Source organism: Dreissena polymorpha, chromosome 2 (assembly GCF_020536995.1).
Source record: "Dreissena polymorpha isolate Duluth1 chromosome 2, UMN_Dpol_1.0, whole genome shotgun sequence".
Lineage (NCBI taxonomy): Eukaryota > Metazoa > Mollusca > Bivalvia > Myida > Dreissenidae > Dreissena > Dreissena polymorpha.
This window is the reverse complement of record NC_068356.1, coordinates 132,289,127-132,315,940: the sequence shown is the minus strand read 5'-3', so window position 1 is coordinate 132,315,940 and position 26,814 is coordinate 132,289,127. Positions and strand designations below refer to the sequence as shown.

At 35.4% G+C, this 26,814-nt stretch overlaps 2 protein-coding genes across 2 annotated transcripts in view; both read right to left on the bottom strand.

Annotated features, from left to right (window-relative positions):
* LOC127869037 (E3 ubiquitin-protein ligase UBR3-like) overlaps window positions 1-26,814 on the bottom strand; it is a 90,341-nt gene that overhangs the window by 9,320 nt on the left and 54,207 nt on the right. The window contains exons 27-32 of the mRNA XM_052411290.1: window positions 25,563-25,642; window positions 24,818-24,926; window positions 21,998-22,095; window positions 18,989-19,104; window positions 18,200-18,295; window positions 147-272 (exon numbers count right to left, since the gene is read on the bottom strand). Of these exons, the coding sequence (XP_052267250.1) occupies window positions 147-272; window positions 18,200-18,295; window positions 18,989-19,104; window positions 21,998-22,095; window positions 24,818-24,926; window positions 25,563-25,642 (625 nt within the window). The remainder of the gene's footprint in view (window positions 1-146; window positions 273-18,199; window positions 18,296-18,988; window positions 19,105-21,997; window positions 22,096-24,817; window positions 24,927-25,562; window positions 25,643-26,814) is intronic.
* Window positions 8,619-12,695, bottom strand: LOC127869044 (uncharacterized). Its single transcript, XM_052411307.1, has 3 exons — window positions 12,428-12,695; window positions 11,087-12,102; window positions 8,619-9,824 (listed from the first exon to the last, which is right to left on the bottom strand). The coding sequence occupies exons 2-3, from the start codon at window positions 11,886-11,888 to the stop codon at window positions 9,475-9,477; spliced, it is 1,152 nt and encodes a 383-aa protein (XP_052267267.1). The 5' UTR covers window positions 11,889-12,102; window positions 12,428-12,695; the 3' UTR covers window positions 8,619-9,474.

The following is a 26,814-nucleotide window of genomic DNA, read 5'->3' as shown; positions in this document are numbered from 1 at the left end:
AAGAGAGGAAACTTTATGTCCCACTTAAGTTTATTTACATTACGGCTTCAAACCCATATTTACGCATTGCACCATAAACCCTGATTTTTACAAGAGACTAAAATGAAATCAACATTACAAAAGTGATAAAAAGAAAGAAAGCATACCCCTCGTTTTGGAAACTCGTCGTGGAAGATGTGGAACTTGATGAGAGCAGTCATGCGGAGGAATGGTTCACACAACTCCTGCACTGAGGACTCAACACTCAGGGGCGACCACACAGACTGGCAGATCTGCAAAGATACATGAGCTGCGCTATGGGAAAACTGGGCATAATGCATATGCTGAAGTGTCATTCCAGTTTAGCCAATGCTATCTCTGATGTTTGCTAGGAAGAGATTTCCTTTAAGGTAATACAAATACTCACAATGAACGAAAATTTCGCAAAATATTTTGTCAAATAAAGTTAACCCATAAAAAATCAGTGTTTCTTGCAAAATTGTTACGCTAGATGTGGTATGGTAACATAGACATAAAGAGATACAAAAGACTAGTTTTTATGTTTTTGTGGCACAATATATTCCATTTTAATTTTCCACAACGATATCTATTCATACGACACACAAACACCAACATGGTACATGAACATGTGTTGAATATAAATTTTGTATTGTCCCACACAAAAAAGAGCATTTTGTATCTTGTCTGTTACCAGACCACATCTAGCGTTGAAATTTTGGTATTGTTTAAAAAAATTGCTTTAAGGAAAATACTTTGTTTTTTTTTGTTAACTTTATTTTTTCCAAATAATTCGTACAATATTTGGAAAAATTTTGAGTGTTCATGGGCTTTAAAATGAAAAATACAATAAAAGCAGAAAGTGTCGTCCCTGATTTGCCTGTGTGGACACTTTTCAAGACAATTGGACAATAAAAGTGACTTCTAGAAAGTTAACAAGGTTTTACAACAGCCAGATAAAAAAAACAGTCCCACCAGTTGGTGGCAATATTTTTCAATGGACCTGATCCCATTTACAAACTCTGTCAACATAGCATCAGAACAAATGCTCTGACAAAGTTTCATGAAGATTTTACTAATAATGTGACTTAAAGTGAAAACAAGGTTTTACTAAAGGCATTTAAAGAATATATTGACCTGCCCCTTTGAGGGCATGTTTTTCTAGGAACTGGAACCATTTTCCAACTCAGCTGATATATAACAAATGTTTTGACCAAGTTTAATTAAGATTGGACATTAAATGTGACTTCTTGAGTGTGAACATGGTTTTTCTATCATAGCCATATTAGAAAAACTCTACCCTAGTGGCCATGTTATTCAACGTATGTGAACAATTTGTTAACTCAGCCCAGATATTATAAGAACCAATGTTCTGACAAAGTGTAATGAGGATTGGACTTCTAGAGTGTTAACAAGGTTTTACTAAAGCCATACAAGGAAAACTGCCAGCCCAATGGCGGCCATGTTTTTCAATGAACTGGAACCATTTACGAACTCAGCGGAAATTTCATTTAACCAAACAAATGTTCTCACCAAGTTTCATGAAGATTGGATGACAAATGTGAATTCAAGAGAATTAACAAAGTGTAACTAAAGCCATATAAGGAAATCTCCCCCCCCCCTCTGGTGGCCATGTTTTTGTACCAACCAAATGTGAATTCCAGAGAGTCAACAAGGTTTAACTATAGCCATAAAAGGACATCCTCACGCCCCCCTAGTGGCCATGTTTTTATACCAACCGCAACCGTTTTCTAACTCAGCTGAAACATCATTAGAACTAATGTTCTGGCAAAGTTTCATGAAGATTCGAATATAAATATCACTTCCATTGTTAACAAGCTTTTCCTTTATTTTGACCAAGAGACCTACCATAATTACTCTAAGATTTCGGACACTCTTTTTTAGCAAAAATAATTATTTTTCATAACTCTATATTTTCGGACATACGGGTTTTCGTCCATAATTAATGTTTCTTAATTTTCGGACAGTATATTATACCGTGCTTTTCTACAGACTTCGGCCCTGTTTTCGCTTATCTTGCGACACGTAGATCATGGGTTATTACAATGGGATTAAGGTCATAAACCTGGCAGATGCATGCCTCAGGGCAATTGACCATAACATTCACCTAATTGGGTAAATAACCATGTATACTGGTAGAAAGTAATGGATTCACCCAACAGCATATGAAACAGTGTCGTCCTATTAAGAAAGCAGAATGTTTTCTGTTTTTACGTTTTTGTTCAGTATCATTTTCGGCAAGAGTTAGCAAAGCTGTGAAGTTGGATTGATTTTTTTAAGCAGAAAAAGAAGAGTTAAATTACAAGAAAATCATTGAACATAGATTTATTGCATTTATTTCAATATATAATTATAACTTGTGGACACCTTAAGTTTTGTCTCTATATTTTTGGACACCTGTAATTTTTGAATATTTTTTGTATCTTAATTTTCGGACACTAAAGAAAACAAGGGCTGTTTGTAAAACATGCATGCCCCCCATATGGTCTGTCAGTTGTAGTGAAAGCCATTGTGTAAATATGTTTTTTGTCACTGTGACCTTGACTTTTGACCTGATGGCCTGAAAATCAATAAGGGGTCATCTGCCAGTCATGATCAATTAACCTATGAAGTTTCATGATCCTAGGCCTCATTATTCTTGAGTTATCATCAGGAAACCATTTTACTGTTTCGAGTCACTGTGACCTTGACCTTTGATCTATTGAGAAGAAAATTAATAGCAGTCATCTGACAGTCATGATAAATGTACCTATGAAGTTTCATGATCCTAGGCGTAAGCATTCTTGAGTTATCATCCGGAAACCATTTTACTATTTCGAGTCCCTGTGACCTTGACCTTTGACCTAGTGACCTGAAAATCAATAGGGGCGACCTTTCTCAATCATGAGGTCATGCACTGAGCAATGAAAACTTGACAAAGTTTTCCTAAAAACAAAAGACGAATTAATATTTAGATATAGTTCACAGAACAAATCGGTTTAAAAAAATATATAATGCAATGCTTTTGGAGAATTATCAATTTTTGATTTCCATACTTGAAGATAACAATCTTTTATTGGTGTTTTGAACAGATGTATAAAATTGTCTTCATGCCCAACACCTTGACTAAATCCAAAACTAAATAGTAATTCTCTGATATGACTAGCCCATGTCCTTCTACCTGCATCATCTACCTCTTTTAACCTTTTATAACACTGTTTAGGATATCTATGGTTTTCCATACGGGTAATTATCAACCAGAACTTGATGCAATTTGGGATATATGTTATACATAAAGGAAGTCTACCACATTCTCCTAAAGCTAAGATATCAGGTGTGTTTTGTGGTAAATTACAATATTGTTTACAGAATTTTATTTGTACTTTTTCAATTTTATCTACATATTATGAATAGCCCCATATTTCGGATCCGTAACAAAGTATAGGTTTAATCATATAGCATCAAAAACTTAAAAACTATCTACAGAACATAAATGAACAAATTTACATTGATATTGAAATATACAAGCAATTGATTTTATACTTTGCAATGCTAACATTTCTTGAGTTTTTGACCAAAGAAGTTTTGGCGTAAAATAGACACCAAGATATTTATATAATGAGACAATTTCAATATTTTCTCCACAATATGTCCATTTTTCAGTTTGTTTAATAACACCACCATTTCTAAATACGATGATTTTTGTGACAAGATTAATTTTCATATCAACAGATTTACAGAATTGTTCAATGGCATTAATTTGCCTTTGCAGCCGTTTGATAGTGTCAGAAAAACTGGAAACATCGTCAGCAAACATTAAAGCAATTAACTCATTTATATCTTCAGAAACATATATACCATGATTACATTTGAGTGCAGATATGTAACTAAGTCATTTATGAACATGGAAAAAATTATGGACTGGCCATACAGCCCTGTCTAGTTCCAATATAACATGGGAAAAATTCCGTTAATCTGTTATTAACCTTAACACATGATTTCAACTTGCTATACATCGATTGAAGAATAACCAAAAATTTACCATTAACATTTTTTCTTGCAAAAGCATTCTACAATTTTTGATGTAGTATGCTATTGAATGCTTTTGCAAAATCTACAAAAATACAATAAAAACGACCTTTTTTACACAACTTAAATTATCCGCCTATAATTCACAATTCACATTTTAAATCACTTTTTCTCTCCGCAAAAAATAAAGATTTAGGTTGCCAGTGCAGCAACCAATTGTGAAAAAAAGATACATATTGTTGTCATTTTGTTTAAGTTATCTCTTTAACATAAATATGAGGATAAATAGTGCACACACATCTTGACCTGTGCTTTAAAACACACTCTTTATACATTTAAATGGGTTGTGTGATTTCAAACTTGCGATATAAAAAGCTATAACATAATTTTGAAAACTGAGTAGCATCTAAGGTTATGCAATAGCGAACAACTTCAGTGCCTTCAGCGCTTTTATTTGTAATTGTTTGTAGGATTGACATTCCATAACCTACATGTGTTTGGTTGGCTAAACAGAACTTTGCACTTATAGTCAAATTAAAACACTATATCAGCAATATTAAAGCCCTTTCAAGGTAAGTCATTATTTTCGTCAAGTACTTTGCACCTTAGGCAACTCCAAATTGAGTTCGGCTTTCTGCGCGAGCAGTCCATGTTTCTCTGTCGTGACCGTTTTAACAAATTGCAGTGAAAAGTTGCTGCAGCCAACCCTTTAAAATATAAACACATCTTCTACGTACTTTGACTTATTTGAATGTGTTTGTTTACTTTTGAACATGCAACTATCAGCAGATACCGTTGAAGCATGTTCAATTTCAAACAACATCGGGAAACATGACGTAAGTTTTTTTAAATATTTTTTCTTCATGAAATGGGCATATGGATGGTATTTCCCTATATGTATGCACATTTTTCCTAAAACACAAGTTTAAGTGAACAAAAAATAAACATAAAATCATTAAATGCTGGTTCGAAAAGTTTCACGGGGACAATATTTTATAATTTTAAAATACATGAATGACGGAACATGTTTAACAGCTAGGTCTGTGTTTTTTAGAAACATCAAATTCTTTGTAATGTGTAAATTTCTGAAAAATACAATATCATACTAGCCAACCATATTCCCCTTTTAAAATAAGGTAGCTACAATTGTTTACATGCATGGCCTTTGTCCGACTGTCTGTCATTAATATTTTGATGATTGTCTCTCTTCAAGTGCTATTGCACAGCTTGCAACATGGTATACCTTTTCACAGCTTTCAGTTTAAAACTTCAAACAAATATAAGCAGCAGTAGGTAGACATGTGCCCCTCACTTCAATGATATGGTTACATGTATATTTCGTGGTCAAAGATCATATGCAACTTACTCCTATAAATGTGAGGGCGATATTCTTTGTTTAAGAATTGATTTGAATGTAAAATTAAAGTATCTCTTGATAATGCAATATTTGTCTATCGAAATGTGATTTTTTGTATTCTCTGCTCGAGAATTTTCTTGTTTTCAACAACAATTTTTTTTTCGCTCGCCTCTTCAACTTTTTTCAAAAAAATCTGTACAACAACAAATCAATTTGAAGTTTATATAACATTATTTAGACAAAAAAAATATAAGAGTATCAATATGTATTTTGAATATTGCATTTGTCCGGTATAAATGGCAGTACAGAATTGTATTTTCTCTTCTTGCCCAGAGTTTTTCTCATTATTAAGTTAAATGAATAAACAGCAAACATGGATACATTCTATGAAATACCAATGTTACAAAATAAACACCATCAGTCTTATTAGCTCTATAAAAATTGAAATGAGATATACCATTGTGAACTTGGCATGTTAATATGCTATCATTTATTTAATGACATGCAACACCTGCATTTGACTTGAATAAAACATTTAATATATTACCCCTCATAAAATACAGTTCATCTTATCTATTTACATGTTTACCATATATACCTTTTAATTAAGACAAGTTAAGCACTTGTTTTACTGGTTTTTGGCATGACATTATTTCAATTTTTTTCTGTGTAGCATTGTGTGTCACCCAGAAAGCTTAAAAAATAACAGTTTTGGTGCTTATATTACACACATTTACATATCAGCAAAAGAATCTAGACATGGCTGCTTCTGAATCATGTAATCTAAGAAGGATGTACCAAAATTAATGGTTTAAACAGAAACTGCAGACGCAAGCACCTGTATGACAATTGCGAACAACAAACTATCGTCCTTGATGGCTCGCAATATTTTGCGATACTTTACATACCATAGTGTTCCAAAATTAAATGTATTAAAAAAATATCATAAAACATTTGCATGATTTTAAGTGTTATGTAATATATATCCCCAATGCATCCATGACATATGTTTGAACACATCCAAAGAGTATGTCAACCAAAATTTTGGGTAACCATACATGTCTTGTTTATTCACTCAACATGTTATAAAGCCAATACAAACTTTATGATGCAAAATATCTTACCTATGTCAGGGTGTTAGTTTGACTTGTACATGTACTCTAATGACACAGAGGTTGAATGCAACACAATAGCGATCATTTGCAGCATCTTAATTTAAACATGCAGGATAAGTACTGACCTAAGTTTACAATAGCTAATGATCTGCCCTACAGCCATATAAATTATTTTAAATTTTACTTTTGAATGAACTTTGAGCTCTTGGTACAGGTGCTGCCTGTGACTCAACATGGTTATCTTATGTTAATTTGAAGTTATTTAAAACTTCCTGATATAAATTATAATGCTATATGCCGGACAAGCTGTTGTATGCCCATACTTAAAGGGACATGTTGACAGATTATCAAAATTACAATTTTCAAAAATTTTGTCACATATAAAAATAAAAGTTCAACATAAATATCACATGGGAGTGAAATACCACTTACAACAAAGACTGAAAATGAAAATACAGTCTACTCTCATTATCTCGAAGTAGGTGGGAACAAGAAAAAATATTGAGATAACGAGAGCTCGAGATATCAGATGAGGCGTTTTCAAAGAAAAAATGAGACAAATATTTACCTTGTTTTTAACATCTGAATACATGTATCTGCTTAGTGGTCTAAACAAAGCCGTCACAGTGTGACATAATACTCACAACGGCGTAATATAACTCAATTCATTTTGGAATGTTGTTTGTAAAAACAATTAGTCTTTTGGCCTTTCAGCAGGCTGTGTATTAATTTCAGTTAATTGTAGTTAAAGTGACAAGCCTTATTCAAGTGTTAATGGCTAACGAAATTAGACACGTGCGGTCATTGATGCAATTAACGGATTGATTATCTACTGTACATTATAGGAACAGAACAGAACAGAACACAATTTTATTACACATAAACTTTACAGTTGATAGTGTTAAACAAAAAATATGGGCTGTCCGTTGTAGTGGCAGACATTGTGTGAATGTGACCTTGACCTAGTGACCTGAAAATCAATAGGGGTCATCTGCGAGTCACGATCAATGTACCTATGAAGTGTCATGATCCTAGGCAAAAGCGTTCTTGAGTTATCATCTGAAAATCATTTTACTATTTCGGGTCACCCTGACCTTGACCTTTGACCTTATGACCTTATGGCCTCAAAACCAATAGGGGTCATCTGCGAGTCATGATCAATCTACCTATGAAGTTTCATGATCCTAGGCATATGCGTTCTTGAGTGATCATCCGTAAACCATTTTACTATTTTGGGTCACAGTGACCTTGACCTTTGACCTAGTGACCTCAAAATCAATAGGGGTCATCTGCCAGTCATGATCAATCTACCCATGAAGTTTCATGATCCTAGGCGTATGCGTTCTTGAGTTATCATCCGGAAATCATTTTACTATTTCGGGTCACCGTGACCTTGACCTTTGACCTAGTGACCTCAAAATCAATAGGGGTCATCTGCTAGTCATGATCTATCTACCTATGAAGTTTCATGATCCTAGGCGTTGCGTTCTTGAGTTATCATCCGGAAACCATTTTACTATTTCAGGTCACCGTGACCTTGATCTTTGACCTAGTGACCTCAAAATAGGGGTCATCTGCAAGTCATGATCAATGTACCTATGAAGTTTCATGATCCTAGTCCCAAGCGTTCTTGAGTTATCATCCGGAAACCACCTGGTGGACGGACCAACCGACAGACCGACCGACCGACATGTGCAAAGCAATATACCCCCTCTTCTTCGAAGGGGGGCATAATTATATTATTTTTTAGTGTCTGAAAACTTAAGAATAATTACTGCAGTTTTTACCTCACGTTACCCAGTTTTAGACTCATCCAAGATGTAATTGAGACAAACATTCTGAACAAGTTTCATAAAGATTGGACATAACTGTGGCCTCTAGAGTGTTAACAAGGTAAATGTTGACAACGCAGCTCACACAACAGACTACAATCAATAGACAAAAGTTGATTACAAAAGCTCACAAAAAGCATGTTGTGCTCAGGTTAGCTAAAAAGAGTGTCTCATAAGCACAAAATAGTAAACACTAATCAAGCAAATATTTAATGAATACAAATGGCAATATCAGAATACTGATTTTTGTATTCAATGCCATCCCTAGTAAATAAGGTTAATGTGAACTTGAATTGTTAAAATTTAATGTATTCAGCAAATGCGTTGAAAGGTAGAGGCAAACAACATATCTGACTAATAAATGTATGCATAATTATCAACACAAATAAAACTGAGTACAGCAATCAAAGAAATCTGTTAAATTCATGATTGTTACTCTATTAAACTTCATACTGGTATTTCTTATAATACAATACACAGTGACATTTTAAGAATAAATAAAAAAATGTAAAAACCTCATCTAAACTGCAACCTGCACTTCATTTCACTTTGCATGTCAATAACACAACAATATTGTAGAGAAAAAATTACCACAAGTAAACTGTGTATGTACATGCTAGTCATTTTGGAGATTTACATCAAGATTACAACAATACACTGTTGCAATTAAAATTTTAAAAAATCATTAGACAGGCGATTCCTTACAACAAATGATTTGATGCATGTTTTTGAATTGTTTTGTAACACAACAGATTGTACAGCAAGAATTAGACATTTAAACATAATACTTCATACAGATCCATGCTGCCAAGAATTGTATTATGGAAGTACTATTTCAAACATATCCATGATCGGACATTACTTGGCAACACAATCCATTATCCAGGTTAATTATGTGATGAAAGTAACACTGAATACGAGTTTGGTGTGGCAAAGTTTTCATGTTGAAAGCTTATGTTCCAGCAGGTTTCTACTGAAATTTATTATTAACAAAAAAATTGTACTTTAAACACCAGATTTTGCTTTTTAATTGTTCCATAATGATGGATGCATCCTATGGTTGCTGACTGACCGTTGTATTGTCAAGATTTCATGTTGAAAGAGCATGTTCCAAAATGTTTGCCTGACACTGGTGAAAACACAACTATTTTACTTTAAACACAAGGATGTTGTTGCTAAATTGCCCCACAATGATCGTTGCTGTGCTCCTATTGAAGTAGACTGACAGTGGGTCATCAAGTCCATCCCTCTTGGTAGCAAGAGTTGCCAGCTTCTTATTGCCTTCACCATCCAGCTGTAGGATAGTGTTTGATGCATATCCACAGACCAGAACCTGTCCCTGAGCAGTCACGTGTATACCTCTTGGCCTTTTAAGGTCTGGGTCTGTAAATGTGTGGAGAACTGTGCCATCTGTGGCCAGGGTGAGGACCTTGTCATGGTAATAGTTGGTGACAAATATCTTGTCACCTGAAGGACTCACAGCACACTTATTTACTGGAAAAGAGAGAATAATAAAACGTAGTTAATTTTGTCAGAATCATTACATCAATAAAACAAGATATGTGTTTGTCAGAAACACTATGTTCCCTTTGCGCCACTTTGAAGCTATTTATTTGACCTTTGACCTTGAAGGATGACCTTGACCTTTCACCACTCAAAATGTGCAGCTCAATGAGATACACATGCATGCCAAATATCAAGTTGCTATCTTCAATATTGCAAAAGTTATATCAAATGTTAAAGTTGGGGCAAACAAACAAACACACAAACAAACCAACAGACAGGGCAAAAACAATATGTCCCCCAATATAGTGGTGGGGGACATAAAAACTTTACTTCTTATTCAAACCAACTATTTGTTTTAACTTATAGTGAGTGCTTTCTCTTAAAGTGAAACACATGTGACTGCATGATTATTTCATGCTGAAAACCCATGATTTACACATCAATCACATTCTTTCAAAACTTCATGTAATTACTGACATAGTTAAGGCATGCTTACATGATTATTTTTATGGAATTGTTTATAATTGTCTTGTAAACCTTTAAAAAAACTCATTTACAGTAAACAGGGTGCAGGGTAACATGACTGTGGGTTAAACATTTATGGATGTAAACACACTGGTTTTGCTTGTTTTCATACAACTTTTAAAAAAAATCTTAAGAATTTCAACTCATGCATAAGACAGATTCTTATGCTGCTTTTGGCAATGTGAAATACATCAGAATTACTTTGTTTATTAAGCCTGTGTTCTTGTTCAAAAATTTGATTTGTACTAAACCGTTATGCTTAACGCAACTTGAAATTTTGTCACCGATTTCAGACGTAATCAAGGATTTATTCTTATATCATAAGATATTGGCACAAACTGCAAGAAAAACTGTCTTTTATGCACTAAAGATTTTTGCAATTGTATTTCAATAACTTGAGATCTTTGCAAAAATTAAATTCTTAACAGTGTGTTTACATTCTGTCCAGCCCGTGTGAAAACCCCTGAAAACCCAGTTGATTCTGCACCCTGGTAAAAAAATCAATAACAAAAATACTTAGGCAATGAAAGGACATTATTGTTTTCCCTTACTAATGGTGATATTCATATGACCATAATTTGCAAACATAATAATCTGGAATATATGGGCAAATTCAAAAATGCAATTGACTTCTATAAACATGTGTATATTGCATTTTTTTATATTTCTTGTAATAATTCAAAAATACACCCTGATGTATCCACCTTAATATTGCATTATATTACCTGTCTTCAAAGCTGATGTATCCTCATACAACTTTTCCAACATGTCTCCTTGCATTGAATACTTGTAAAGTGCAGTGCCAGAAGAGAGATACATGTCTTGCAGATTATAAGCAATACCAATACATTTATGTTCTAACTGAAACGTTGTGCCATTAGACAGCAGCCCATCATTTACAGAGATAAACTGGACCTCATTTGTCTTATCCTTGTCCACAGCAACAGCTACTTCACTTGGTGTTATTTGACAAATGTCAAATGGATAACCATTTACATTACAATGACCCACCACCTGGTATTGATGATTCAGTAAATTAACTTTTTTTTCAGCACGATCAGCGACAAGGATCTGATCATTGGTCAAAACACAAACGGCACTAATATAAAAGATTTCCTCACTAAAACTAGCTGTTAAAAGGCTTTTCAGTGAACCCCCTTGCACAGTGAATATCTGGTCTGGGTCATCATGCAGAGGCACAGCTTGAGTACATACCAAAATCCTCCCCAGACCTGACAATTTAGACAAATACTGTTGAATATCACGGTTAGCCTGGAATGTTAGTGAACTTTTTATCTGAACAGAGTTCTCCTTCAGATAAGTTTCAGAATGCTTAATCTTTTCCAGACATTTCTTACTTGCAACAAATAATAGTTCCGCTTTGCTCTTATCAACAATTTCCTTCAATGCATCACTGAGTTGTGTTAATTCATTTTTAAGCTGAATGCAATTATCCATGTCAGTCTTGACAGAAGCTTTCAGACTGGTCATCTCATCATCTAGCTCTTTCATAGTGGTCTTTTCCATCTCATCTCAAATTTCATTTAATTTTTGGCGTGTTTTACTTATTTCCTGCAATTGTTTCTTGTATGAAACTTTCAAAAACCGCATGTTGGTATCCAAATTGTTTTCAAGTTTCTTGAGTTCTTTAAGAATAGTTTCAATCTTTCTTAAAAGTTGCTGCAAGTCTGGCGGAGGTCCTTCGACTGACTTGGATATCTGTGTAACTTTAGCACATTGTCTGAAAAGAAAATAATACTTAAATATGTGTACGAGGTTCTAATGATCATTATTAATATAAAAAAGTAAAAAATTTGGTTTCAGCATATTTTCCCCATTTCCAGAAAGCTTTTTTAAGTCACTAGTATGGAATATATTCATATTCATTCTGATACCATGTCTAATCTTTTATAATATTTAATATAATTTACCTTTGAAATTTTATTCATATTATTAATATTCACAAACAAATCATTTTTGATTTTTCAATAACTGAATTAAATAATGCCATATTCTACTTACAGCACCAAACATATTCAAAAGCAAACTAAATATGTTTGAATTACCTGTGATTGAGGAAAGCACATTTAGTGCAACACAGCTGACTGTGGTCATCACAAAACATGTCTAGATGTATGTCGTTATGAAGGTCACATTTCAGAAAGAAATCCTCCACTTCCTTGGACACTGGCCACTTACTTGTTTCTCCCCTTCCATAAGGCACATGATTCACAAACAACTTACCATGCATTTTTTTACATTTTGCACAATAAAATTTGAGACACGTCTTACAGTAAAAATCCGCCAACTTCGCAATTTTTTGCTCTAGACATGGCGAACAAGAAAAGTCTAACACTGAGTCAGAGCCTTCAGATGCAGTTGAATGAGAAAAGGTAACCACCTTTATCACCTTATTAAAATATGAAGCCATCTTGATCACCGTATTATAAATATTCAATAGAAATGAGTATTCCTTAAATTACACCCCTTCAGCTGGTGGCTAAAATTAACTTATATAATACTTTGGATTGTACTGTTTACGTATAAATATTTGAGCTATCCGTACTTGACTTCATGTGACAATACACATTATTAAATCATATGAGGCTAATGTTATCATACAGTAGAAAAGACTGTATCACAACAGAGCTATTAGCAACAGTCCACTTAATACATGTTGTTATCTTGAATATCATTTTGGTATCTGAGACATATCTGTAAATTAGTATTTAAAACAGAGGTATATACATGAACTGTCACTTAAGTATAAGGTTACACACAACCTATAATCACACTGCGTTAGTGAGGTTTAAAGATGAAGACATTCTGAAGTATAAATAAGTTTTGTATATGCATAAAACCTTGTAGAAAGATCTGGCATATAAAATATTATGTGTATCTGTTGTGTTTATCACCTAAAAAACAAGCAAATTCATTGAATTCATATCCCCCGCCAATATGCTTCTGGAAACAAAAGTGCTATATTTGACACTCAAAAAAGCATTTTTTTCAAGATACAAAGGGCCATAACTCCCTTATTATCCAATGGCGTACAATGCCATATGGCGTGCATCATCCTCTTATCCATATATATACTCATACAAAGTTTCAATGAAATCCACCAAAGCACTTCCAAGATATGGCTCCGGACACAAAAGTGCCGGACGGACGGACAGACAGCCGGACGGACAACGCCAAAACAATATCCCTCCGCCTTTGGCCAATATGCTTCTGGACACAAAAGTGCTATATTTGACACTCAAAAAAGTATTTTTTCAAGATACAAAGGGCCATAACTTCCTTATTATCCGATGGCGTACAATGCCATTTGGTGTGCATCATCCTCTTATCCATATATATACTCATACCAAGTTTCAATGAAATCCACCAAAGCACTTCCAAGATATGGCTCCGGACACAAAAGTGCCGGACGGACGGACAGCCGGCCGGCCGGCCGGACAACGCCAAAACAATATCCCTCCGCCAGGGGGGAATCCTTTAAGGGGATATGTTCAATCTTACAGCTGGAATGGAGGCACAAATGCAAATACATTTAACCACATAGGTGATCTAAAAAGCACTGCTAATAAAACCTTTATGTATGCTTTGTTCAATACACTAAACCCGACATTACAGCAGTTTATGTATGGCCCTACGTTATAGCCCAAATATTAGTATTATCAGTAATGCTGATGAATACAAGTTTGTGGTCCCAGGACTTTTCCCTAATTTGGCCATGACAAAATCCAGTTTCTTTGAAACTATACTTACATACTGAACTAAAAATATTATAGCAAGATAACATTATTTTTTTTAAGATTTTGTCATGCTTTGGAAGCAACAATACCTTAGATTGACAAAGTAAATTGTGATGTATGTGTTTTATACCCCAGTGTCCATTCTAGACCACTCAATTGCCCGATTCGCGCTATTTTTCCAAAATATCACGCTTATTTTCAGAATGTGTGCGAGAAAATTCGCGCTCGATATCCAAGAGTATTTTTTCAAGATCAAAGCGATATGGTCTTCGCTAAAATTTTTTAGAGCTGATTAACGATCGTCTGTCAACAACATGTATCTCTTTACTCAACTTAAGACAGCCTAAAGGCAGAGCGTCTTTGTGTTGGAAAATCGATATTGGCAAATGAGAGCATGCTTTCGTAGGTAGTCACTACCTGCAGTTAAATCATGCAGACAACGAGTGACATAATTGTCATAGGCGCGTGGTTTTGTTGGCTTACCATACAAATCAAACCCTGCAGTGTACACCGCCACAATGAAATCATGGCCACTTACGTAGAAAACTGATGATGGCAACCGGATGTAATCCTCATGGAAAGTGTGCCTTTTGTGCATAAAATTGTCAAAACATTTATTAAAACCATAAAGCGTTTAAACAAATTAGCCTTGAATTCATTACAAACAACCGTTAACGTTATGTTGAATTCTCAAATGAGCATAATTAAATTTCAATCCGAAACACACTTCCAAATTTTTATTGCAACGTTCACAAATTCTAGCATCAAATAAACTATGCTCATGTATTTCGCGTTGATCCTTGGTCTCGATAAAGTGTGCGAAAATCATGCTGCATGTACACTGTCACGTCATACGCATCAAAACTTTGTAGCACCAAGCCCTGGATATCATGACAAAAGTGAAAATCAGCAAATGTTAATTTTTGTAATTTAAAATGATAAAGAAATATCATGTGAAAACATGTTTATTTTTTGTTTATAAATGTAAGTCAGTGCAATACTATGGAAAGTGCTGTTTTAATTAAACTGTAGTAACCATATGTATTTTACTGACTTGACAATATATTATAATGTTTAAGGTAAAATAATTAAACATTACAACTAAAATGAATAAAATGTCATTTGATAATTGACCCCCTTTTTCTGAAAAAGTCCCTCCCTCTTTTTCAAAGTGAGGGGGAATACCCCCCCCCCCCCCCCATCTTTAGGATTTCTAGAATAGACACTGATACCCTAGACTGATTTAAAGATGATGGTCTTAAAGTGCTAACCAGGAGTTCACAGTACACAAATTTGACCCTGTGCACTTGTTTTTTCTCCACTTTACCCAGATTCAAACATGGCAGTCAAGTTGTCATGATAAACATTCTGGCTGAGTTTCATCGAGATTGAGTACTTATGTGGCTTCTAAATTGGTTAATTTCTAATATTTCACATGGTGACTTAGTTTTTGGATGACCTTTATGCAGATTCAAAATTGACCTAGGTATTGTCAAGGTAACTTTTGTGGGTGTAAGTTTTAGCAAGATTGACATATAAATGTGGCTTCCAGAGTGGTAACAGAGCTTTTCTAAGATAAGACAAGGTTATTTAAATTTGTGACATACTTGACCAAGATTCTACCTTGGCCTAGATATTGTCATGATAACCATTCCAAGTTTCATAAAGATTGAGTCATAAATGTTGCTTCTAGAGTGGTAACAAGGTTGTTCTAAGATTTCAACTGTTTATCTAGCTGTACGGCAATAGACTAGCTCAGAAAGTATCTCACTAGATGACAAAGTAAACCAGCAAAGTGTTTCAAAACTTTGATTATATGTACATTATTACAACAAATACTTTGGGTAATCTTTGAGAAGATTGCAAAAAAGGTAACTTTTAGAGTGTTCACAACGTTGAACTACAGCCATATCAGAGCATTGCCTACCCCCTGATGGCCATGTTTTTCAACAGACCAGAACAGATTTGAACCAACTAGGCCAATAAATCTTTAAAACAAATCTTCCCCCCCCCCCCCTGGCAACCATGTTTTTTTTTTTACAGAAACTCAGCTTAGCTAATATTGTTCTAGTTAAAATGTTCTGAGCAAATTTCATAATGATTGGGCAAGAAATATGACTTTTAGAGCATTCAAAAATGTTCACTATAGCCATATTAGGAAAACTGCCCCGTCCCAAAGTGGTCATGATTTTTAAATGGACCACAAAAATTTTTGAACTTGGCAAAGATATCATAAGAACAAATGTTCTGAGCAAGTTTCACGATAATTGGACAAAAAAGTAACGGAATCATTTTCAAACTCAGAACAAAAAACATTAAATGTTCTGACTTACTTTGATGATGATTGTTCAAAAATTGTGACTTTATTTTCTAACCATTTTCTAACTAAGCTGGGATCTCATTAGAACAAATGTTCTGTGCAAGATTCATAATGATTAGGCAAAAAATGTGACCTCTAGAGTGTTTACACGCTTTTTCATTAATTTGACCTTGGGACCTAGTTTTGACCCAACATGGCCCAGTTTCAAACTCTAAGGTCACACTGGTGTAGAGGATACTTTGTCCGCCTAGCGACTTGGTGGTCACAGGTTCAATTCCCACTGCGGGAGCGTTCTTTCGATTAACCCCATAGACACCAAGTACTGGTTCTAGTCTAATGAAAAGGACTCGAGAGCTTTTCAAATAAGCCTAAGGCTTTCTTTGCATTGAGCTAAATTAAACATGTTTAAACTTAACTCTGTGGAGATTTCATTGGCAGAAAATGTTCTGAACAAGTTTCATGACCATTGGGCAATAAATGTGACATCTGGGGTATCACAAGGTAAATGATGATGACAGATGACTGACTACAGATGATGCACGATGAACGCCTGAAAAAAGGTTATCACTAATGACCTCAAAAATGACCTTGACCCCAAAAATAGCCACAGTTCTTGTCATTGACACACTGTCTACAAGGTCATTACACTTTGCTCATTATTAATTCAAGAGTATCTGGTAGAATGGCTTTTCAATTCTTACACATAAAAAAAAAACTAGTCCGCATAACATGTCCTGTAAAATATTGTAAGGTCTGGCCTGTCAGTCCAAATTTAAGGACCAATTTTCCTAAAAACAATTGACAGCAATTTGTTAATTTGTCTAGGTTTGTTTTCACCTCTGTAACTTTTCTGCATTGTAAAAATAGTGATAACATCTGTATAAATGTACTTTTCAATACAAAGGCTTCAATACAACCGAGTTATTTAAATATAAGGCTATTGTCAAGCAAAAATATGGTCCCCTACCGGCTCCAAAATTTGTCAGAAATTCCACCATTTTCATAAAAAAAGTTTTTGGTTGCCATAGCAACCACAATTTTTGCCATAGGAACAAAATGAAATGACGTGCATAATGTCCATATTGCCATCTATCCATGATGCAAGTTTCATGAAAAAATATTAAGAACTTTTAAAGTTATCGCAGAATCCAGAAAACCACCATTTTCAGCAGTATTTCTAGTCTATTTGTTGCCTTAGCAACCAGAATTTTTGACGTAGGAACAAAATAAAATGACGTGCATAATGTCCATATTGCCATCTATCCATGTTTCAAGTTTCATGAAAAAATATTAAGAACTTTTAAAGTTATCACAGGATCCAGAAAAGTGTGACAGACAGACAGACAGACAGACAGACAGACAGACAGACAGACAGACAGACAGACAGACAGACAGACAGACCGACAGGCCGACCGGCCGACCGGCCGACCGACCGACCGACCGACCGACCGACCGACCGACCGACCGACCGACCGACCGACCGACCGACCGACCGACCGACCGACCGACCGACCGACCGACCGACCGACCGACCGACCGACCGACCGACCGACCGACCGACAGACAGACAGACAGACAGACAGACAGACAGACAGACAGACAGACAGACAGACAGACAGACAGACAGACAGACAGACAGACAGACAAACCATAAGTCCCCTCCGGTAACGGACAATTATTATGTAGTCAATAGGCCCTGTAAAAATAGAGAAGGACCTGCATTTGTTCCAATTGTACAGGATCTATGGCAGTCCACTTACCGCAAGAAGGTCAGTGTCTTCCTTCTCGTACAGGAAACTCGTTGCAAGACGGGTGATCACATGACTTAGCATTCCCTCTAGTGTGTTGAATGCCACCTGGACATAGAAATATGAGCCTCCTTGTGGGAAAACTGTGCGTTTAATGCATGCCGTAACTGCAAGGACGAAACTTTTCTCCTAAACTGGATTTTTATTAAACAGAGACTTCCTCTAAACCAAAAATTCCATAAAAGCTGAAAGTGTTGTCCCTGATTAGCCTTAGGCTATGCAGACTGCACAGGCTTATCTGTGACAACACTTTTTGCTCATGCATTAAGCCCAGTTTTCCTAGAATGAGGCTCATGTTATGCGTGTGAATAATCGTAGTGATATGTAACCATATTATAAACAAAGCTTCTTGAAAAGCATGCTCTTCAATGTAACACAGAAAACAAGTCTGGCAAGTAACTGGTCTTTGAAACTTGGTGATCTTTTTGCCAAGTATTGCTGAAACTGTATGCACTTTGTTATAATAATTATGGGATAAAATATGGTTTTCAGAAAATAAATTGTCTGTAAAAAAAAGGGGTCCACACATTTTGAATGTGGAAAAGAAAAAATGTCCACAAATTTTGAATGAAACCATTATAACAGTAATTAATTACCAAAAAAATATTTTCCCCACGGAGCTTTGCGAATACATGTACAGACCCTGGGCCTAACTGCTTTCCCCATACTTTTGCGCCCACTCTTCTACAAGATTTGAAAATACGTGCCCAGGGCCCCAAAATATGCCCCCCCAACACTTACATGTCTACCCTTTTTCCATGCCTCCCTCTCTTCCTCAGTAAACTTGCACGTCATCACACACAGGGACTGAATGAAGACCATGTTGTACACTACCTGTACCACGAAATCAAAGTGACCTGAAATGACACAGTAATCTGATGTTTTAACTATATTCATAAACAGGGCCCCACATAGAATCTGCTTTTTTTACCATGTTTTAGACAGGGCCCAGAAGCTCCAAACTTGAATGGCCAGACAAGCTATCATCTTGTTAAAGGGACTTGTTCACAATCTGGCAAAATAACCATTAACAAAATTGTCCTACAATCAAGAAAGAATGTTTACATTTATTTTGTTATTGTTAGTATTTTAATCTTTTTCTCAAAAATGCTGTTTTGTAAGTTAATTACTTTAAAGCTTTTTTTTAAAATAAAAAATTCTTTGAACAAGTCCCTTTAACTTTTTAAATAAATAAAACTGGTAAATCAAACAACTTGCAGAACAAACATTTAAACATAATGTTAAGAAGCCTTTCTGCATTCTTTTAACAAAGAAATTCAAATGTTGATATTTTATTTACAGAGCTCCAGATAAGGTTTTGTGAAATTCTTAAATTACTACCAGATTTTCAAAAAGAATTCTTAACTCTGAAATTTTATTCTTAACGTTACTACTAAGTTTTGGAAAATAATTCTTATTTTTTATAAATGACCTAAAAATAAATAACAATGGTTATTTTCATGCAAAAAAAAAATCAAAATTAACATACTAGCAACTTTATTTATACGAGTTCAACAGTGTCTTTTCAGTATTATACAAATTTATTTTTCAAATACCTTCATATGCTCAAACTGTGCTTAGATTGCATGCCTTAGATGAATTTTTACATATTTCACAATTAAAACGGGTCTCCCCTTCAATCTTTTCAACAATTAGCCACGGGACTAGTCCCTTCAACTCGTTCAATGTTTTTTGTGTGTTTAAGTTTGGACCCGTCGTGTCGCATTTTTGTTTAGCTTTTCCGACTGTGTCGGAAACTGAACATACAACATCGTATAAGATCATTTCTATAATGTCTTTCTAAACATGTAACTTCGGCTCACCTTGCGTACAATATGTTAAAAGCGTGTTTTTGGACGCTTTGCAGTTTTTTAGGACGCTCTCTGGGCGCCGCCATTGTTTTTTGACAGATAGACGGTATACGCTGCTTTTATTGGAAAAAATGCGCTTCGTTAAACAAACCCGATAACCATTCTATATAAGCATGGCAAAGATCTTTAATACGCGAAAAGAACTCAATAAAAATCGATACGGACCGATGTAAAAATAATATTCGTAACTTGATTTTGTAATTCTTTATGGTACGACAAGATTTTAAAATAAATACGTAACGGACTTTAAAATAATTCGTAATTACGAAAATACGACCCTTATCTGGAGCTCTGATTTACATAGATAATTTGATCTAAAAGTAAATCATTGTAAGCTTTCAGCGCTGAAAATTTGAACACATCTGTTACAATTGTACTGCTTAATCAAAGACACTTGAAATTAAACAAAATCTTTCTTTATCACGGTTTAAGACAGACTACTGCAAGTTCAATATATGAGCATGCAATAAAAGTATCTTAAAGAAAACACACTTTTTTCTCATTCATTAAAATACTTTTCTGGACATAAAAAAAAATGTTCATTAGATTAAATTAATTCGGATTTTCAAAAGACCAAACATGAAAATAATTAATAACAAGCAAATTTGTTGAATTGATATCACCTGCCAAATAAATATGTTTATAGATGGGTGAGGAAAAAAAGAAGAAACAAAGGGCAATAACTCTTTAAGAAAATGTAGGGTTATGGTTCTTGTGTATTGCACATCGCCACATTGATATCTATACAGCCATGAGAATCCATGTTGCAATCTTGTATCATATCTGAGATAAGCCCTAAAAAGTTATATTATAAAACAAGATGTGTTTGTGAAACACTATGTCCCCGTATATGACGTTTGACCTTGACCTTGACCATTCACCACTCAAAATGTGCAGCTCCATGAGATACACATGCATGTCAAATATAAAATTGCTAGCTTCAATATTGCAGAAGTGACATTACATGAGCAATTTTGACCCACATATTTGGCCTTGAAGGATGACCTTGACCTTGACCGTTCACCACTCAAAATGTGCAGCTCCATGAGATACACAGGCATGCCAAATATCAAGTTGCTATCTTCAATATTGCAAAAGTACTCATAAAATGAGAGATTTCGGCCACATATATTTGACCTCTGACCTTGACCTTTCACCACTCAAAATGTGCAGCTCCATGAGATACACATGCATGCCAAATATCAAGTTGCTATCTTGAATATTCAAATATTGCAAAAGTGTACATTAAATGAGCGATTTTGACCCATATATTTGACCTTTGACCTTGAAGGATGACCTTGATCTTGACCTTTCACCACTCAAAATGTGCAGCTCCATGAGATACATATGCATGCCAAATATCAAGTTGCTATCTTCAATATTGCAAAAGTTATTGCAAATGTTAAAGTTGGCGCAAACCAACAGACCAACCAACAGACCAACATACAGGGCAAAAACAATATGTCCCCCACCACTATAGTGGGGGGACATAAAAACAAAGGGAAATAACTTGTTTTTAAGAAAATTTAGGATTATGGTTCTGGTACTTCTCCTCTTTTATTTATATAGACCCATAAATATTGTATCGTAACTGAGACATACAGGTAGCCCTAAAGAGTGACATCATTAAAAACATACAATTACTCTGTTTTTAGAAAGTGAAGTTTTATGGTTCTTGTGCATCGCACTTCTCATTGATATCTATACAAACATAAAGTTTCATGTTGAAACCTTATATAGTTTCTGAAATATAGCCATAAAAATCTTGTGACAGGCTGAAGGACTTTGCGAATTTGAAATCCCTCCGCCTTTGGCCAGGGATAATAACTTCCTTAAATGTTGTTTACCAAAAAGTATTTTTATTCTAATTACAGTGTACCTCTTTCAATGGTTGCTGGCAGTGTCAAAATAATCTGTATCAGCAGTGAGACAGGATCTTTGAGCAACAGTGGGACCTCTTTCTGGTACAGAGAGACACTGAAACAAGACAAAAGATACATTTAAAAGAGCCAAAAGAAACACGGAAATGAACAAAACGTATCACTGAAATGAGCAAAAAGAAACACTGAAACAAGAAACCGTCGGAGACGGGTGATGCTCCCCAAAGTTTTTTTTTGTCACAATATTGCAGATAAAAGGAAACGTCTTGAGGGCACAGTAGTTGGGGGAACAATAATTTTTTTATAGAAAATTTCAAAGGGCCATTACTCTGTGAAAAATTATCCGGCCAGAACCCGCTGATAATATGCACATCTCCTCTTGGTAGTGAAGCTTCCCATAAAGTTTCATTGAATTTCGGTCATTAGTTGCTGAGAAATAGCCCGGACAAGAATTGCACTATATGTACAGTTAATGGAAAACTTCAGAAATTTCAAAGGGCGATAACTCTGTGATAAATCATCTGACCAGAACCCGCTGATAATATGCACATCTCCTCTTGGTAGTGAAGCTTCCCATAAAGTTTCATTGAATTCCGGTCATTAGTTGCTGAGAAATAGCCCTAACAAAAATTGTGCACGAACGGACAGACAGACAGATGCACACACGGACAGACGAAGCGTCGACTATATGCTCCCCCCAAAATAAATTTTGGGGGAGCATAACAAAAGCTGTGTTTGAAACACAATGCCCCCTACTGCACTTTGAAGACACACAGCTGCTCCAAGGCTAGTTTCTTCGTCAAATATAGATGGACTAGAACAAAACTCAACTTTGATCTGACAGTCATGCAGATAGACTTACACAACAAAAATCAATTAACTGCAAGTATTTCAGAAAAAAATCTGGAATAGTGTTATTTTAGAGAAAAATGGTCTGTAACTTTGTGAAATATTAATGGACCAAAATTAAACTCAAACTAGATAGGTAAGTCATGTAGAAGACTCACAAACCAAAACAACGGTTAATCTCTGAAAGCGTTTAGGGAAAAATCCCACTGAAAGATTCTGGTTTTATGTGGATTGCATACAGCTGTTTTTACTTTGCTCTGCCCAGGAAAGGTTTAATACACAAGCCTTTTTCATCCCTATGAATGGGTCTGTTAAATGGACCCATTCCCAAAGCAAAATTGTCATAAACAAGAGGGCCCTAGTTCGCTCACCTGAGAGGAGTCGGTTCATTCAATCTTTACCAAACGTCAAACTTGACCTAGATATTGTCCAGACAAACATCATGGTCAAGTTTCATCATTATTGAACCAACACTCTGGCATATGGAGTGATTTTGTTCTTGTAAGATATGACCTGGTGACCTACAATTTGAGTTGACCAACCTTACCAAACATCAAACTTTGCTTACAAAAAAAATCTTATGACCAAATTCATAAAATCTGAAACAAAATTGTGACCTCTAGAGTGTTTATGTGATATATATAAAACCAATCTTTTGCCAAGTTTCATGATGATTGGGCAAAAAATGTGACTTCTTGAGTGTTCACAAGCTTTTTTTACTATATAAATATGAGAAAACTGCCCCCCCCCCGGCAGCCATGTTATTCAACTGACCGGAACCATTTTCAAACTCAACTCTCATATCAAGGAAACAAATGTACTGACCAAATTTCATGAAAATTGGGCCAAACATGTGACTTCTAGAGTGTTCACATGTTTTCACTATAAACATATAGAGAAAAATGCCCCGCACTGGTGGCCATGTTTTTTCACCGATCTGAACCATTTTAAAACTCGTCCAAGATATGAATAAAACCAATGTTTTGACCAACTTTCATGATGATTGGGCTAAAATTGTGACTTCTTGAGTGTTTACAAGGTTTCTCTATAGCCAAATAAGGAAAACTGCCCCCCCCCCCCCTGGCAGCCATGTTATTCAACTGACTGGAATCATTTTCGAACTCAACTCTCATATCAAGGAAACAAATGTTCTGACCAAATTTCATGAAAATTGTGCCAAAAATGTGACTTCTAGAGTGTTCACATGTTTTACTATATACATATAGAGAAAAATGCCCCGCCCACTGGCGGCCATGCTTTTTTTCTGGACCATTTTCAAACACGTCTGAGATATCAATAAAACCAATGATTTGACCAACTTTCATGATGATTGGGCAAAAATTGTGACTTCTAGAGTGTTTACAAGGTTTCTCTATAGCCAAATAAGGAAAACTGCCCCGCCTACTGGCGGCCATGTTTTTCAACGGACCGAAACCAATTTTGAACTCAACCAACATATCATTAAGACAAACATTTTGACAAAGTTACATGAAGATTGGGCATGAAATGTGACTTCTACAGTGTTTACATGTTTTTTCTTTTTTTTGACCTAGTGACCTAGTTTTTGACACGGCAAGACCCAGTTTCAAACTCAACCGAGATTTCATTGGGACAAAGCTTCTGACCAAGTTTCATGCAGATCGGACAATAAATGTGGCCTCTAGAGTGTTTATAAACAAATGTGGACGGACGGACGGACAACGGACAAAGACCGGTCACAAAAACTTACCTGAGCAATCAGGTGAGCTAAAAATCTAAATTTAGAAAGAAAATTTCCCAATTTTGTATGATTATAATATCTCTTTTTCTTCAATGACCTCTTACAAAGTATATAACAATAATTTATGAGATTGTGTTCCTATAATTTGAATTACAATACAGAGTTATTTTCAATTAGTTTTTCCCAAATCAGTGGACTTTGCATTTTACCTAAACTGTCCAGCAAAAAGGCCTGATACACTAGCACTGACCTGGTAGTATTTTCTGAGCAGGAGACCCCGGTGATGTGAGACCACAGATCCGTGTACGGCTTGGTGGTCAGTATCTTACTGTGCATACTCAGTACATGGAGTAACGGCACTGAAACATATAAACCAAACATTGGCCTGTGCCCTTATTCGCCAACAAATTCTTAGACTTGAGTCTAAATAAAATGAATATTCTTATAACTTAAATGTACTTAATCAACTTGAAAGTTAGGTCTTGCATGGACTGCGCAGGCTTATCTAGGATTGACACCTAATTCACATGCATTAAGCCCACTTTTCGCAAAATGAGGCTCATATTTTATTATTTCATGATATGTGTCTTGTTCTGAGAAAACTGGGCTTAATTCATGTGCGTAAAGTGTCGTCCCAGATTAGCCCAATTATCGGTAGGCTTATCAGGGACGACACTTTCCGCTTTTATGCCATTTTTAGTTTCAAGAAAGTCCCTCCTTACCAAAAATCAAGTTTAGGCGGAAAGTGTTGTCCCTGATTAGCCTGTGCGGACTGCACAGGCTAATCTGGGACGACATTTTACGCATATTCATTAAGCCCAGTTTTCTCAGAACAAGGCTCATATGTGTATCACTACTACACTTAGCCAAGGATATGTATAGAAGACCCTGTCTAGTAGACTAGAAAGAGTTACTTGTGATACACGACAGGTCCTGCTTACTTTTTAAAACCCAACTCAAACCATACAATACCAGCATACTAATGTTCAGCTTACAAAAGCAGTGTTTTCTTGAAGTTGGCAATGGCTGACTCAAATCCCCCTTTCTCTGCAACAGTTCCAACTCCAGATTCGTCCTAAAAATGTGCAATTTACACAATTAACATGCACTGCTAAAAAAATGACATTTTTATAAAATTGTTGGTTTATCTTTCATTGATAAAAGGTTCAAACTTACTTTGTCTCCATTATATACTACTAGACATTTTTTATGTTCGGTGACATTTAGATGTCAAGACACCGTCCGAGACGGGTGATGCTCCCCAAAGTGTTTTTTTGTCACAATATTGCACTATATATTCAGATAAAAGGAAATGTATTGAGGGGCATAACTTTGGACAAAATAATACGATGGATGATTTAGCAACTTAAAAATTTCAAACGGCCATAACTCTCTAAATTAATCATCTAACCAGAACCCACAAATAACATGCGCATCTCCTCAAGGAAGTTAAGCTTCCCATAAAGCTTCATTGAATTCCAGTCAGTAGTTGGGGAGATATAGCCCGGACAAGAATTGCACTATATGTACAGTTTATAGAAAATTTCAAAGGGTCATAACTCTGTGAAAAATCATCCGACCATAACCGGCTGAAAATATGCACATCTCCTGTTGGTAGTGAAGCTTCCCATATAGTATCATTGAATTCCCGTCATAAGTTGCTGAGAAATAGCTCGGACAAGAATTGCACTATATGTACAATGGAAAATTTCAAAGGGCCAGAAGTATGTGAAAAATCATCCGACCAGAACCGGCTGATAATATGCACATCTCTTGATAGTGAAGCTTCCCATAAAGTTTCATTGAATTCCCGTAATAAGTTGCTGAGAAATAGCTCAGACAAGAATTGCACTATATGTACAATGGAAAATTTTAAAGGGTCATAACTCTGTGAAAAATCATCCGACCAGAACCGGCTGATAATATGCACATCTCCTCTTGGTAGTGAAGCTTCCCATAAAGTTTCATTGAATTCCGGTCATTAGTTGCAGAGAAATAGCCCGGACAAGAATTGCACTATATGTATAGTTAATGGAAAATTTCAAAGGGCCATAACTCTGTGAAAAATCATCCGACCAGAACCGGCTGATAATATGCATATCTCCTTTTGGTAGTGAAGCTTCCCATAAAGTTTCATTGAATTCCGGTCATTAGTTGCTGAGAAATAGCCCGGACAAGAATTGCACTATATGTACATTTAATGGAAAATTTCAAAGGGCCATAACTCTGTGAAAAATCATCCGACCA